The 15,716-nt window shown below is 48.9% G+C and overlaps 1 protein-coding gene across 1 annotated transcript in view; it reads right to left on the bottom strand.

Annotated features, from left to right (window-relative positions):
• The window catches only part of FLT1 (fms related receptor tyrosine kinase 1), a 199,607-nt gene that overhangs the window by 36,073 nt on the left and 147,818 nt on the right, over window positions 1-15,716 (bottom strand). The window contains exons 16-17 of the mRNA XM_062194425.1: window positions 7,258-7,364; window positions 750-882 (exon numbers count right to left, since the gene is read on the bottom strand). Coding sequence (XP_062050409.1) covers window positions 750-882; window positions 7,258-7,364 — 240 coding nt within the window. The remainder of the gene's footprint in view (window positions 1-749; window positions 883-7,257; window positions 7,365-15,716) is intronic.

The following is a 15,716-nucleotide window of genomic DNA, read 5'->3' as shown; positions in this document are numbered from 1 at the left end:
GTGACCCCTCAGTGGCCCTGGGGAGCCCAAGGCCAGTAAACGGTGGATCTGTGCAGATGAGACTTCCCATCCACAGCTTTGAAGAGCACCGACTCTCCCCAGACTCGTGATGTCACTGTTGCTTGCCAGACTCAGTTGTACGCTGGCTGACGGCAGACACCTTTGCATCCCTAGGGCTTTGACCAGTGCCCACGGCTGACAGGTCTCAAAGTGCGTCGTCGGTTTTTTTTTTTTTTTTGACAGGCAGAGTGGACAGTGAGAGAGAGAGACAGAGAGAAAGGTCCTCCTTTTCCATTGGTTCATCCCCTCAATGGCCGCTGCGGTCAGCGGTCAGCGTGCTAGGCCGATCTGAAGCCAGGAGCCAGGAGCCAGGAGGCCTCCCCCCTCCCCGGTCTCCCATGCGGATGCAGGAGCCCAAGCACTTGGGCCATCCTCCACTGCCTTCCCGGGCCACAGCAGAGAGCTGAACTGGAAGAGGAGTAACCGGGACAGAATCCGGCGCCCCAACGGGAACTAGAACCCGGTGTGTCGACGCTGCAGGCAGAGGATTAGCCTATTGAGCCGTAGTCATCGTAAGTACTGGGTGAACAGACCGCTGTGCCGTGTCACCTGTCCCGCTGTCGCAACATTGCTTAGGGTTAGTCCTTTCCCCTCCCTGGTGTCTGGAGGGTGGACTCCTGGATCTAAGCGACTTTTGCCCCAGCAGAGCACAGCACGGGCTTGAGAGTCTGTCGCACACAGATACGTACCCAGTTTGAGTCTCTCCCGGGCGAACTCCCACTTGCTGGCATCGTAAGGGAGCCGCTCACACTGCTCGTCCAGGGGCACTTCATCTGGGTCCATGATAATCGACAGGTAGTCGGTCTTCATTTCAGAAGAAGACTGAGGAATAGAGATCGTAAAGTCACCAAGAACAAAATGATATTATTATTATTTTTTATCTTGAGAGTCAGGAAATTCTTATTATTATGCTTAACCTGACAGGGAAACAGAGAGAGAGAGAGAGAGAGAGAGAGAGTTCTCCCATCTACTGGTTCACTCTCCAGATGTTTGTGATGGCCAGAGCTGGGCCAGGAACTCAATCCAGGGCTCCCATGTTTTTAGCAGGAACCTAATGACTGGAGCCATCAGTGTTTTCTCCCAGAGTCTGCATCGGCAGGAAGCTGATGGGAATTGAACGCAGGCACTCGGATGTGGGATGCAGATGTCTTACTTGGCATCTTAACTACCAGGCCAAACACCCACCCCAGGAAGAAGACAACTTTTAAAATTCCAGAAATGCAAAATAAAACAGTACTCGGCAGCATCTCCTGTTGCTCTGGGTCCTTGCAGTTGAACCTGGTTGAGAACAGAGAGTGTGCCCTGTCCTGAGCACATCCACACATCACAGTTGAGCGTGCAATTTCCACAAAATGATTCCTCACAATTCCCACACTGTTTCCGCAGTGCCAGCTCCACCATCCTATCTTGGACAAAACACACATTCTCAAGCGACCTTATGTGTCACGTTTGTTCTTAAGCAGTTATATGGTGGGTTTTCTTAAAAAAAAAAAAAAAGTGCAAACCATTCTAATACAGTCATTCCACACAATGACCAACAAGGACTGTCCATGGCCATTCTGCACAACCAGGAATGTACATTTCAATTGGGCTAACACTGGCGTGCAATGCGGCTTCTCTCTCTTTCTAAGGAGGTCAGAAGCCGTAAAGTAAACCCAGGGCTCCAGAGGCAATGAAAGGCACCTGTGTCGTAAAGGCTTGGGTTGCCTCAGCCACCTGTACAGACTACAGAGTCCATGAGTGAGGTTAGAGGAAGGTTTGCCTTCAGTAAGGAGTAGAAATTAATTATCTCAAGGACCAGGGGTGCATGTGGTATAAGACTGATACACAGGCATGTTCCGGGTTCATCTGGCCATTTGGATGCCAGTGGGCAAGGCAGACATCTGCCTTGAAGCACTTGTTTTATCTCAGTCATGCAAATCAAGCCCAGAAAATAGTCTTCATTTCAGATCAGAGATAACTGGATTCACATTTAATGTCTTGGATTCCTGTCCGTGGGTGCCTTTCCTGCTAGTGGGCAAATTTCCAGAACTGACGTCTGCACATCTGCGGGCAAAGCAGAGAGGAAGCCCATTTTCCCATGTAGCTCTTGTCTAGAAGCTATGCAAATTTCATTTAAATGCGTCTGGGAGGCCCTTCCTTCCGGGGCCGTCCCCACGCCGGCTCAGAGTTGGAGTGGAGATGGCCTCTCCATGCACATCACTTCACACCCACCACATTCTTCCATCTTTACTCACCCTGTCCTGGGCTGTCACAGCCCACCTCATCCATCACTTGCAGTCGGGCGCTCCTTCTCCCCCAAATTATCACCAAAATGTGTGATAAACAACTCATGGCAGAAAAGCTTGCCTGGGGCCTCCAGAAACCAGCAGAGCACAAAGATAGGGAGCACGGGGGTCACAAATTGTATTTGCCATTGGCATTGCACGGTAAGGACTCAGCTTGGAGGTCAGCATGAGTCCCAGGGTGCTGGGTGTCCGTGAGAAGCTACAGGAATAGGCCTTCTGACCACACTTTTCAGTGCCCAGTAGAGCCAAGACCACAGGAACAATGGCTACCAGGTAGTAAGGGACATCTTGAGTTTATGCAGGATGTGTAGGGAGGTTGGTAGTGGTGCTGAGAGAGATGGGACCAGGCCATGGTGGACAGCCTCCCTGAGGGTCACCCAGGGAATTTTATGGTTTATCTCAATGGGGCAGATGAGAGGAAACACCACACAAACCTTAAGTAAGGGCTTTGAGGCGAGCGTGATAGGAGACCGCTAGCCGACAAATATTTATTCTTTGAATTGACGTTAACACTGAGCAGCCTGCTAGGTGCTTGGCATGGAGGCTGCACAGTTACGTGTGCTGGAGCCCAGGCGGAGAGCCTGCTGCCTGGATGTGACTCAGGGCTTAGCTTCTGACCCAGTATGTGACCCTAGGCAAGTTCACTCCTCGAAGCCTAGTGTCCTTATCTGTAGAATCGTGTAATAACAGAATCATCTCCCAGGGTTGTTGTGACTATCAAATGAATGAGAGAGAGTGGAAAACTCTTCGAGCAGAGCCTGGTATCTAGCAAGCATTAATAAATGTTAGCTCTAATTATAACCCTGGCCTGCGCAGGGCAGGGCTCAGCAGATAAGATCCTGCCTTTATCAGGGAAGAGTTTACATTGTGGTTAGAGAAGCCATATGCTTTTTTGATGCCTTGTTTCTCTTTGCCTCTCACAACCAATTCCTTTTTTAATTTTATGGGCATTCGATTTTCAACATAAGTATCTCATGTTCTCATCCTTTTTCTTTCTTTCTTTTTTTTTTTTTTAAGATGTCAAAATGTCACAGAATTTTAGAAATAGAAGAGAGCGCTCCCGTGGGGCAGGTGTTTGGTGCAGGGGTAAATCTCCACTGGGTGGGGCTGGTGTCTCGGTGCAGCCGGTGAAGCCACTGCCCTGTTGGTGTCCCAGCTACTCTGCTTACTATCCAGCTCCTGCTAATGGGCCTGGGGATGCAGGAAAGAAGACTCAAATGCTTGGGTCCCTGTCACCTCTGTGGGAGACCTGAATGGAATTCTGGTTCCTGGCCTAGGCCTGGCCCAGCCCTGGCCATTGGGGCCACCTGGGGAGTGAACCAGAGGATGGAAGAGCTCTCTCTCTCTCTCTCTCTCTGTAACTCTTTCAAATAAATAAATCTTTAAAGAAAAAAAAACCTCAGCTGGGGATGCCTGCAACTCATATCGGAGAGCCTGGTTTGAGTCTCAGCTACTCTGCTTCCAATCCAATGTGGGAGGCAGCAGATGATGGCTCAAGTAGTTGGGTCCCTGCCACCTATGTGGGAGAACTGGTTTGAGTTCTGTCTTCCTGGCTTTAGCCTAGCTGTTGTGGTCATTTGGGGAGTAAACCAGAGGATGGAAAAATCTCTTTCTCCATCTTTCTGCCTTTCAAATAAAATGAAAATAAATAAATCAAAATTTTTTTTATAAAGAAGGAACCACTTCCACGCAGGCCCAGCTACCTTCTCGGTCTCTGTGTGCCGTGCTCTTGTGTGCTAAGTCACCAGACCACTTCCCCAAACTGGGGAGTAGGGAGGGGTCGGGCAAGCTGTGTTTCTCTGCTTCTTTTCTTCTAGCTACAGCCTTCAAAGGCTGACCCACGCATCCCTTTCTCTCAAGTTTTTTCCCTTCCCCTCTCTTCCTTTGAACTGTGGCCTCTGGGTCTCCGTTCAGCTTAGGTGAGTTTTGCTTTTGTTCCCTGCGTTTCCCTATATGAGTCCGCAACCCCAAAACTGCTCTGCGGCCTCCCCACCCCCATTTCCTTCTCAGGCAGCGGCCTCGACTGGTCAGGTCTCCACACCAGTCGCTTTAGACGGCACCGATGTTAGGTACTTGGCACCGGGGGCTGCTAGCCTTGCCTCTCGCACGGTGCTGTAGGAACACCTTGCCGGCTTTTTAGTAGCAATATCTAAGTTCCAACAGGCTGCGTCTGAAAACCAGGGTCCAAGAATAGTGGCTTAGGACCCATCAGAGCCTCAGTTTCCCTCTATAAAACAGGACTGACTGTGTAGCCACCTCTTTGCGATTGGGGCAGGATTCACTAAGATCACCCCACAGGACCTCCTGACACATGAATAAGGCCTCTTGGATGTTTCTGGAATCTGTTGGCTTTCCCTCCTATCTCTCAACTCTAATTATTGATTTGGAGCTGTCCTCAGTTCTTTTTTTTGAAAAAAAAAAAAAAAGATTTAATTATTTACTTGAAAGTCAAAGTTACACAGAGAGAGGAGAGGCGGAGAGAGAAAGAGAGAGACAGAGAGACAGAGAGAGAGAGAAAGGTCCTCCATCCACTGGTTCACTCCCCAGTTGGCTGCAATGGCCCGGAGCTGCACTAACCTGAAGCCAGGAGCCAGGAGATTCTTCCAGGTCTCCCACATGGGTGCAGGGGCCCAAGGACTTGGGCCATCCTCCACTGCTTTCCCAGGCCACAGCAAAGAGCTGGATTCAAAGTGGAGCTGCCGGGACTCATATGGGATGCCGGCACTACAGGCAGCGGCTTTACCCACTACACCACAGCGCTGGCCCCTGTCCTCAGTTCTTGCTTGGGTTACCATAAAGCCTTCTGCCAGCTGCCTATCTTTTTACTCTTTCTCCCTCTGCCCCATTCCCTCACAGACACACATCTCTGTTGCACCTATTCCCTGCCCCGACCTTTGCTTATTCTCCTTGCCCAGCGCAAGGCTTTTATGGCGCTTAGAATGCACATGAAATTCCTCCCCAGGGCCTACAAGGGCCTGCTGGCTAGCCTCGCCTCCAACCCTGCGGCCCCGGCCCCACCGATGAAGCCCTCCTGGCCTGCCACCCCTCCCTCATCCTCATGGTGCTGCCCCTCCCTCCCTCCAGCCTCACATACGCCCTGCCCTTCATTGACAACACCTGTCTCTCCCTTCTTTATAAAAATTCTAGTATTTATATGTGTGTTTTTAGCAGTAAGCATGTTAGCCAAGGTTAATGAAGAAAGTGCACCTAACAGGTGGCATCTCAGCAAAGGTCAGGGAGTCTAGTCGGTGTCCAGACTGGAGTGTTTTTACAAATTGGTTATGGTTCCTCTGTTTCTTGCCCTTTCCCCGTTCTCAGATATTACCAGGTGGTTAGCTTCCTGGGCATGGGATTCCTGAAATTCCAGAGGACTGCCTAATTTTCTCCTCTCTACTTTGCCCGATCACCCCTTACAGACCTTTTGGTCAGCTAACTCTAAGTTGCAGTTTTTGCTTTGTTTTCATTTTCTTGGAAAGCCGGAGGGACAGAGACAGAGATAGATAGAGAGACAGATGGGGCGAAGAGCTACTGTTCACTGTTTCACTCCTCAAATGCCCACAAAAGCCAGAGTTGGGCCAGGCTGAAGGCAGGAGCTCCAAACTCTATCTGGATCACCCACATGGGTGGCAGAGAGCCAAGTACTTGAGCCACCATGTGCTGCCTCCCAGGGTTCCCATAAGCAGGAAGCTGGATTGGAAGTGGGGCAGCTGGAACCTGGACCCAGGCACCCCAACATGGGATGTGGGTGTCTTGAGCAGGGACTTCACGGCTGTGTGGCTGATCAAAGCCAGGCTCCTCCTTGGTCTGCATGTGCCACCACTTGTTTGCCACTGTCACCACCAGGCCTGCACAGGACCCAGCACTCGGCCTTGTGCAGGCTCATGTAAATATATGAAGCATTGCCTTTATTGGAACTGCCACAATGTTATCTAAGAGAAATCAGGGTGCCTTTCCTTTTCATTTCTTCACAGAGAATGAGGTTAAAACAATGAGGATTTTACAGGTCCCATCCTGAATTTAAAGACTCAATTGGCCGGCGCCGTGGCTTAACAGGCTAATCCTCCACCTTCTGGCACCGGCACACCGGGTTCTAGTCCCGGTTGGGGCGCCGGATTCTATCCCAGTTGCCCCTCTTCCAGGCCAGCTCTCTGCTGTGGCCCGGGAAGGCAGTGGAGGATGGCCCAAGTGCTTGCGTCCTGCACCCCATGGGAGACCAGGAGAAGCACCTGGCTCCTGCCTTTGGATCAGCGAGATGCTCTGGCCGCAGCGGCCATTGGAGGGTGAACCAATGGCAAAAGGAAGACCTTTCTCTCTGTCTCTCTCTCTCTCTCACTATCTACTCTGCCTGTCAAAATATTTTTATATAAATTTTTTTTTGAGATATATTTATCTGCTTTTTTTGTTGTTGTTCACCCACTCCTGCCTGTGGTCAGAGACATCTCTCTGGTTGATTACCAGTGCTGAAGAGATCACAAAGAGGAATGAGCTCCTAAGGAAAGTACTTGCTCCAGATATCAGAGCAGACTTGCTAGAATATCATGGAAGGGGCCGGCGCTGTGGTGTAGTGGGTAAAGCCGCTGCCTGCAGTGCCAGCATCCCATATGGGCGCCGGTTCGAGACCTGGCTGCTCCACTTCCGATCCAGCTCTCTGTTATGGCCTGGGAAAGCAGGGGAGGATGGCCCAAGTTCTTGGGCCCCTGAACCTGCGTGGGAGGCCTGGAAGAAGCTCCTGGCTCCTGGTTACGGCCATGGCCACTTGGGGAATGAACCAGCGGATGGAAAACCTCTCTCTCTCTCTCTCTCTCTCTCTGCATCTGCCTCTTTGTAGCTCTTTCAAATAAATAAATAAATCTTAAAAAAATAGGAATATCATATAAGAAGCAGAGCAGAACTTCACCCACATCCTTACCCTTTTCAGCTTTCGGATGAAGAGAGTTAGCAGGAGCCAGAAGAGGGTGGCAGCCACGCAGGTGCAGGTCAGTGTGATCAGCTCCAGGCTGGACTTGTCTGAGGTTCCTGGAAAGAGAAAGATCCCCAAGGTGGTGCTGGGAGCCACACCTGAACCGGCATAGAGGCCCAGGGCCCCTACGCAGTCTGTCGCCACGCTCACAAGCTGCGGTGGCAAAAATCAGTCTCAGCTCGTCTGACTTTCTGAGTCAGGCAGGTGCACAACATTAGCATAAGGGACTCACATGACAGTGAAAAACTTTCCTAGACATTTGGCTGCTGGGTTTGCAAACTTTGTAGTCCCAGAGATGATGAATTAAAAAAAAATCAGAGGAGAAATTAAAAATGGGGGCAAAAAATGAAGGCAGGGACAAAAGCCCATTAAAGTGCTAAGTCTGGATTATGTTAGCTCTCCCTAATGGGTTTTAGAGGAAATTCTAAAGAAAAGAAAAAAAGAATGGATGACATGAGAGCGCTCCTTTGGGACTCACAAAATTCTTCAAAGTAGATTAGAAAAATAAAAATAAAACCCAAGGGCTGTCACAGTTGCCTGCTTGCTGCTTTCGGAACGGCCAGGGAAAAGCAGCCCCATCCTATGCCCCGCATCTGGGCGCTGTATGATCTCTTCACTGCCAGCCTGCAGGTGCTAGGAGGGCAAGAGGTATGGGCAGTATGGGGTCTTTCGAAGCCACCTCATTTCCCAGGGACACAGAGATCAAAAGCTGAGGGCTGCTCCTCCAAGACCAGAAAGGAGAGGCCCATAGTCAGCTGATGGCTCCGGGGAGGAGGCTCTTTGGAATTTGCAGAGGAATGCCCCAGCGGGCCAGAGCAGAGCTTCCCGCCATGACGATTCCAGTGCACGATTTCCCAGGGTGTGTGCAGCAATGCCTTCATCCTCTACTTTTGTAAACACGAGACCGACGTTTATAGAAGGATGGGCGGAGGGCAAGTGAAAAGTTTTAGAAGTGAAGATGTGGATAAAGATGAAATTTATTGAGTGCTTATTAAGTGCCACGCACTCACATCCACCCAGTGAAAGAGTCAGCAGTAATATCCCAATTCCAGAGACGAGGCTCATCTGCAGGGCTGTTTTAATTCTCTGAGATACACCAGCCTTACTATACCACCGTGCTTGTCTACCAGAATGTGAGCTCCCTGGGTCTGCGACCACACACATTTGCTGTATTCATGTCGGTGAAGGGGCCAGGTTAGGGGCTGGACGAGACAGGGAGAAGAGTCAGCGAGGGTGGCCGCCCTCAAGGAGCCCAATCAAGCCTATCCCCAAAATAGGAGGCAAATGCAAATAAACTGAGTGCTATGAAACCCTGGAGATGGAGGGAAACTGATGGCTTTTGGAAGAGGTGGCACTGGAAGCAGATTTTCCAGTGAAGAGATGAAGGCAGGGAGAGGGAACAGGATGAATTATGACAGAGACCTGGAAACAACAGGGCATTCCCAATGGTGTGGGAGAAGACAGAATGAGCAAGGCCATCGAAGATTCTGAGCATCTGTGTGCATGGTTCAGATGCAATGTTGCAGGAGTGGGACACTTCCCCGCCCCAATCATAGCAATCACTCAAACAGGTAGATTTAGCAAGCCCTTTCTATCCCAAGGGCCCTCCTGTGGACTGGCAGCGGTTCATTTATCCAGGACTCACAGCAGCCCTACGACCAGCTTATTCCCACTTTCTGAAGGACACTGAGACACGGAGAGAGGAAGCCTCTTGCTGCAGGCACACAGCCTGCGAGTTGGGGGTTGTGACTGTCACCCAGGGACTGAGGCTGCACGTGTGACCACTGAACCCTCCGTGGCACGCCACTTCCTCCTCTCTCATCCCGTCAGCTTCTACACAAGCATATTAATCACTTTCTAGAGGCCACAGCATTCTTAGCCTGGAAGGGAAAGAGACATTTGGCTCTCTGTCCCGTCCATCACCAAGTCCTGCCCATTGGACTTCCACAGTTCATGAGATTGTCACCGCCTCTCCCACCCCAGCACCACTGCCTCCTCACCTGCGCCAGGCTCACCTCCACCTCTGCAACCAGAGTGTTCTCCCAGAGCACAAATTTATTCCTCGCACTCCTCGACCTCAACACACATCACTGTCAGCACTGAAATCCAGATCCCAATCTTGAATATCTCTTCCGCTTCATCCACTGCTGTCCCCCCACTGGCCCCAGTCCCATCAAAATACTTGTCATCTCTTAAATACACCAGCCCTGTGACACCGCCATGCTTTGTCCCCCAGAATGCAAACTTCCTGGAGCCTGCGACCACACATCACATTTATTGTATTCACGTTGGCCACTGGACTTGGTGAATGGATGCAGAAACTATGTGTTGCTTTATCTGCCTCTGATGAGTAAGCTTTCACAAAGAGTTGAGGGTAAAATCTCTATTAATTCAATAAACACGTGGATGGGCACCCATGTCCCAGATTTGTTCCAGGGGCTGGGACCCTGTGATAGGGGAAGGGCCGTGGGTGGTGCTGTGTATTCAGATCTGAACTGATGCGTGTGCTGAACGTTTTGAGCCACGCTGCAGAATGCGGGGTCATGACCCCCGGGGTCACTGCTCACGTCTCCAGTGTCCAGAGAGCGCCTGGCAGTGGCAGGCATCCTGAAAGGAGTGGTCGGATGGATTCGCAAATGGGGCTTCATTTGCTGTTTTGCCCACATGTGGCTAAGTTCCCCTGAACATCTTGAGCCCGAGAACAACTAACTTCCTTAGAGAAGCTTCTAAGGATGGTAAGCCCTTTCTCTCGGCAGATAGCCTCACCACGGCAATGCCGTAAGTGCAGGTTCCTCTGAGTTTGGATTTCACCCTCTCCCCGTGAAGTCAAATGCTTCTTTGCTGTACACAGTCGCACGCGTGCGCACACCCAGAGAGGTTTTATGGCATTTGATTGGGACCTGGTCAAGGCACAATGGCCTTTGGCCGGCAGGGAGACTGATAGCATCTCGAGACACGGTGCTGTCTACACAAAGCTCTGCACATGCTTCCCGCATGGAATGTGCCGAGAGAGGCCCCCTCTGATTGTGGGAACTTTCCCATTGCATTCCGCAGGGCAGGAAGTTGAGCCCCAAAGTCTAATTCCATAGTCCTTACTCAAACGAAATTCCTTTCAGTGGGACCAAATGTGTTTGTGTGCAAACACTGACACATTTAAGGAATTAGCTCATTAGAAAACATCTTCAAGATGGGTATGTATTAGAAGGGAAGGATCTATTTCTGATTAATACTACACAGTATGACTTCCCATAGAACAAATATCGACTTTTACAGTATACAAAGAAAATTGAATGAACAGATACGTTTATTTTGGTGCAAAAAATACTTGAAGTCCACACTTATGAGAGGCCTTCAAGAAAGTTTTTGGAAATATGTATTATGAAAAAAAAACTGCGTGTGGAAGAAAAGATTTTTTTGCATCAAAACCGATGTATCTTTTGATTGCATTTTCCCCTACAGTTTTGAAGAACTCTCTGTTGCAGGGTCTGTACTCTTGTCTGTTTGACAAGCGGCTGTTGGGACCGTCATAGGCTGGGGATAGAGATTCAAAGAAGCTCATAGGTGTGTTCTAGGTGGCCAAATATCTGTATAGCAGGCTGGTTAGGACCCAGCTCCAGCTCCCTGGTGACAGCTGATGTGCTCAGGGCATGAAACAGCCCAGCTGCAGAGGGTGGGGGAAGAGAGGCCAGCATTGATGTGGGTAGAATCTGACAGTAACAAGGAGTTAGTGCTGGGTCTTGGGGACATCACTCCCATATGATGTGTGTCCAAGGCCAATGTCAGGACACAGAACAAGACTATTTTTTATCTGGGATACTGACACGCATGTGGCTGATTTGAAGAGTGTTTGGTGACAGTGGCTTCTATCATAGATTGCTGACCCTACTGTCTGGAACATTCCGTGTCCGTGTCCCAACCCTCTTGCAACGCGAAGAGCAGGCATCCCACAGGGATAGACCGGATTCCGAGGGGCAGTGTGCCTTGGCTACAGGGTCTGCCGCTCTGCAGTGGTACCACACTGAATTCTCAGCTCATATGATATAACCAAGTGGAGTTTACCAAGAATTCAAGGAAATACCCTGCTATGGTTTGACATGATCTGGTTCCTGAACTCACACAGAGGGTACTCCTCCAAGTCTTATGATGTTAGTGGCACTGGGGGGTGGAAACCCACTCCAGTTATGGTCTTTAAGTGCGGGGCCTTTGGGAAGTGATTGACTGGATTAGGTCATTGGGGGTGATGCCCCTGTGATTGGATCCTGGCAGCTCTGTGACTGGAGGAGTGAGGCCTCACATAGAAAGACATAGACTGACATACCTTCCCTGTCTCTTGCTATGTGATGTCTGTGTACCTGGGGACTCTGCCAGCAAGAACATCATTACCAGAGGCTGACCCAGTGGGGCTGCCTGATCTTGGGCTGTGGCCCTCAAGAACCATGGGTTGAAATAAACCTCTTTCCATTATAAAGTTAGTCCTATTGAGGCACTTCATTATAGGGATGGAAAGTTGACTAATACACACTTTACATGAAAGACCAGGGCCCCTTGGCCATAGAGCTTGGCTTCACTTAGGGACTGAGCACTGGTTTCATCAAGAAAGGGTAGGGAGCCCTCATGTGACCCTACGAGTAGCTGTGATGTAGACCAAGGACTCAATGGCTCAGTGTCCTTAATCTTACAAAACAGGTAACAGCCCCTATCTCCCAGGTGAAATAGGGAAACCTGGTGCTAGCTAAATGTATAAGGTGCCCTCGACTTCTCTCCTTACCTCCCTGCCCCTTCTCTCGACTCCTCCCATCCCCTTTACTTTTTTTTCCTCCTAGTCACTTTTTGGGTCTCAAATAATTTTTGTTTTCAGACAAACAGACTGCGTGTATCACAATTTGTCTTTTTTCTGACTTTGGCTCAGGTACTCATAATTTTCTGCAGACGGCTGAGCTGTGCCTTCCTCAAGAAACTTGCTTGGCACTGCAGGGTGGTGTAGGTGCTATTCTCTAGTCTGCTTGTTATTTTAATGTGGAGTAACGATTTATAGGGGTCCCAACCTATTGGGACCTCCAAAAAAGGGAGAGAAGGAGATTGATGGACGGATACCAAGTTACAGTTAGACAGCAGTGAGACGTTGTGTGGGTCTCCTGCACAGTAAGGTGACTGTAGATAACAATATAATGTACATTTTTCTAAAGAGAAGCAGAACTAGAAGGAAGGACTTTAAATGTTCTTATCATAAAGAAATGATAAATGTTTGTGGAGATAGATATGTCTACCCTGATTTGAACATTGTATGATGTGCACATGTATCAAGGCATCATATGATACCCCATAAAATTTACAATTTTTCTGTGGCCATTAAAAATAGATAGTCAGTGTTAATTTCATATCTCCAGCACTGGCTGAGAGAGTCTCAATCAAAATTGATGTGTGGATAAAAGCAAATTAGTCAGAGCCAACTAGACCTGACCCCTGGAGTTCCTGATCAACATGGGCTAATCAACAATGCTGCTTCCTCCTGTCCTAGTAGCTAGTGATCCAGTTAACCTTATTATGTGGGCTCGCTAAAGCTTACTGAAATATCAAAACCGGCCTGCAAGCCTTTGTGACTGTTTGTGAAGCTTTTTAGGAATGTGTGTTCACCAATTTGAAACCACCCCTAAGGATTGCTGTGTACGGAAATACTGGATTCAAATCTAATTTGAAGTACATTTTCAAAAATAATTTTAGGTAGATACAAAATACCATTCTAATGCAACATTAGTTCTGTAATGTGTCTTTATTATAACACGTGAGATCTTTAAGTCACACAGGAACTCTGTGGTTTGGAACTCTCTTTGGGCAATTCACTAAGACCTGAAGTAGAATACCGAAAGTTGTGCTGAAATGGGATTTGGGATATTCATGTTAGCTAACACGTATGAGGCTTTTATTGTACACCGGGCATTGCTTTAAATGTGTTAATCCTACAACACACCCTATAAGGGTGGGAGTACCATTATGAACATTCCCATTTTACAAGGAGAAACCTGGACCTCAGGAATGTGATTAACATGCCAAAGGCCGTGCAGTTCATGAACAGTAAGCTACCTATCTTCAGAGTGGATTTTTTTTTTCTTTTCCCTTTTTAATTTTTATTTATTTATTAAAGAGGCAGAAAGACAGCTAGGCAGAGTTTCTTTCCATTGGATCGCTTCCCAAATGCCCATGACAACCAGGGCTGGCAGAGACCGAAGCCGGGAATGCAATCCAGGTCTCGTCCGTGGGTGGCAGGAGCCGTCAGGAGCCAGTGCTGGGACTTGGACTTCGATGTGGGACATGAGTATGCTACCTAGTATATTAACTGCTAGGCCACATGCTCTCCCTGAGTGGGTCCTCTTAACCATGATATTCCTGCTATCACGTAATTGAGAGATAATAGAGTACAATGGTCAACATGGCTTCAGTTCTCAGCTCTGCCACTTCCGAGCTGTGCAGCCCTAGACAAGTCAGTTACCCTTTCTGTGCATAGATTTACACTTTTAAATAACTGTACTTACTTGCAGAATTACTGCAAAAATTAGCTAGGGTGATGCATGCTATGTGCTTAAAACAGTGCTTTGCGTCTTTTGTAGCCATAAGACATAATGCCATAGTCTCCAGCCTGCACAGCACCTAACACCAAGTTCACCAAGGCTAAGTCCATGGCCCCTACTCAGTTTCATGCTATCTGCTTCCCACAGGAGGAATTAAGGTAGATAGCATTTGAGTTTGAATCAATGTTTTTGTAACAGAAACTATCTACGAAGATCTCAAGCCACTCTAAATGGAATTCCACCCAGTTTTTGAATCCTTGATCCAGGCCAGCTTTATGTCATTGTTTAGATTGGAAGTAAAAAAGGCATGCATGTCCCATCCCCCAGTCATCCTGTGTGGAATCAGCGAGCAGCCAGCTCACTTGCTGGGACACTGCTCTCTGCTTGGGAAACCCTTCGGAGTTGCCAACACCCAAGCGAGCAGCGACATCAATCCCCAGCGTGTTCCTGTGAATGACTGTACCACATCCTTCCTCCCTGCCAGGAGGGCCATGAGAGGGGGCTGGGGGCAGGACTCAGGAAGGGGAGGGCCAAAGTCTAGAAGACTCAGGGATCAGAGAGGTCACATAGGAACCAGGAGCTGAGAGCTGCTGATGGAAAGCAGTGGCTGGAAACCCCACGCAGTTCTGCTCTCTCTGAGCCTCTTCCAGTCTCGACTCCTGGAATTTTACTAGAGAACACACACCTCTACGTTCTGTACTTCCTACAGGTGAACGCAGCCTCAAGGGAGGGCTGATGTGCAGTTATTGTGGCAGACTACTGCCATGTCACACCAGCACCCTCATGTCAAAGATCAAGACTGCAGGGCCAGCCTTGACGCCTTCTGCCATATTTTGTGTCCATCATCTCCAGAAAGTGTGTAAAACTGAAGTTGTGCTTCTTCAAGCTATTTACTCCTGGGTAATTACAATGCTACTGAGTGCTGGGCCTCAACCTTGCCCAGGAATGCTCTTGTGTGTATTGTGGCTATTACTTGCAGTATGATGATAAAACTGGATGAAAACATTGCCAGACTTCCGAGGTGACAGTCCCATTGCATGTTACATTAATTTCAGGAATGATCTGGGTGACTAACAGCTTGGTTGCCGGTTTTGACATTGCAGCTTCCCCTCTGAGAGCCCCACGTGTGCCACGCTCACGCTCACGCTCTGTCCAAACCAAACAAGACCTGTGATTATTTAAGGACACCACTTGGACTCCATGGTCCATGCATCCTTTTCAGATACCAAAATAACACATTGTTTTATCTGTGGGCATAAGAATCCTTTTTCAAGGGAAATAAAAAGAGCAGACAGTTTCCTTCCTGGCTAATTCGTGACCCTCTTTAAATCTGTTAAACATAGCCACAACTCGTTTGCCTGGTTTTCGTTTCCTAAACTCAGCTGGACAAGCTGGGTCAGTGTGGAGGGTCCACTTACACCTCGCAGGAAAGCAAGTCCAAAACTGGCAGATGTCTCGGCAGCGCCAGGCTGATAAGAATGGCTGTGGCTCGAGAGCCAGCATCCAAGTTCAACTATAACATATCTGGCAGGCGCGTTTTCAAGAGCAGCAGCCAAGGATCCAGTTTTTATTCAGTGAACCACAAGTCCTTTAAGATCCTGCAGCTGGCTCCCACGTGCAGGCTTTCTTCAGATGCATGTCATATGAACTTCCAAAAACTCTTCCTGTTCACAAACCGGATCCTTGGGATGACTCCGAAACCCCCCACCCAGAAACTTCTCCTCCATCGCCCTTCCTTGGTTCTGATGCATCAAAGGAGGAGTTAGATGCCTCTTCCATCAGATAGCACCTTAGGCGTTGGGAACAAAACAGCCATGTTTTCTCCTGGGTTGTCTCCCTTTT

This window comes from Lepus europaeus, chromosome 6 (genome assembly GCF_033115175.1).
Source record: "Lepus europaeus isolate LE1 chromosome 6, mLepTim1.pri, whole genome shotgun sequence".
NCBI lineage: Eukaryota > Metazoa > Chordata > Mammalia > Lagomorpha > Leporidae > Lepus > Lepus europaeus.
This window is presented reverse-complemented; position numbering and strand designations above follow the sequence as displayed.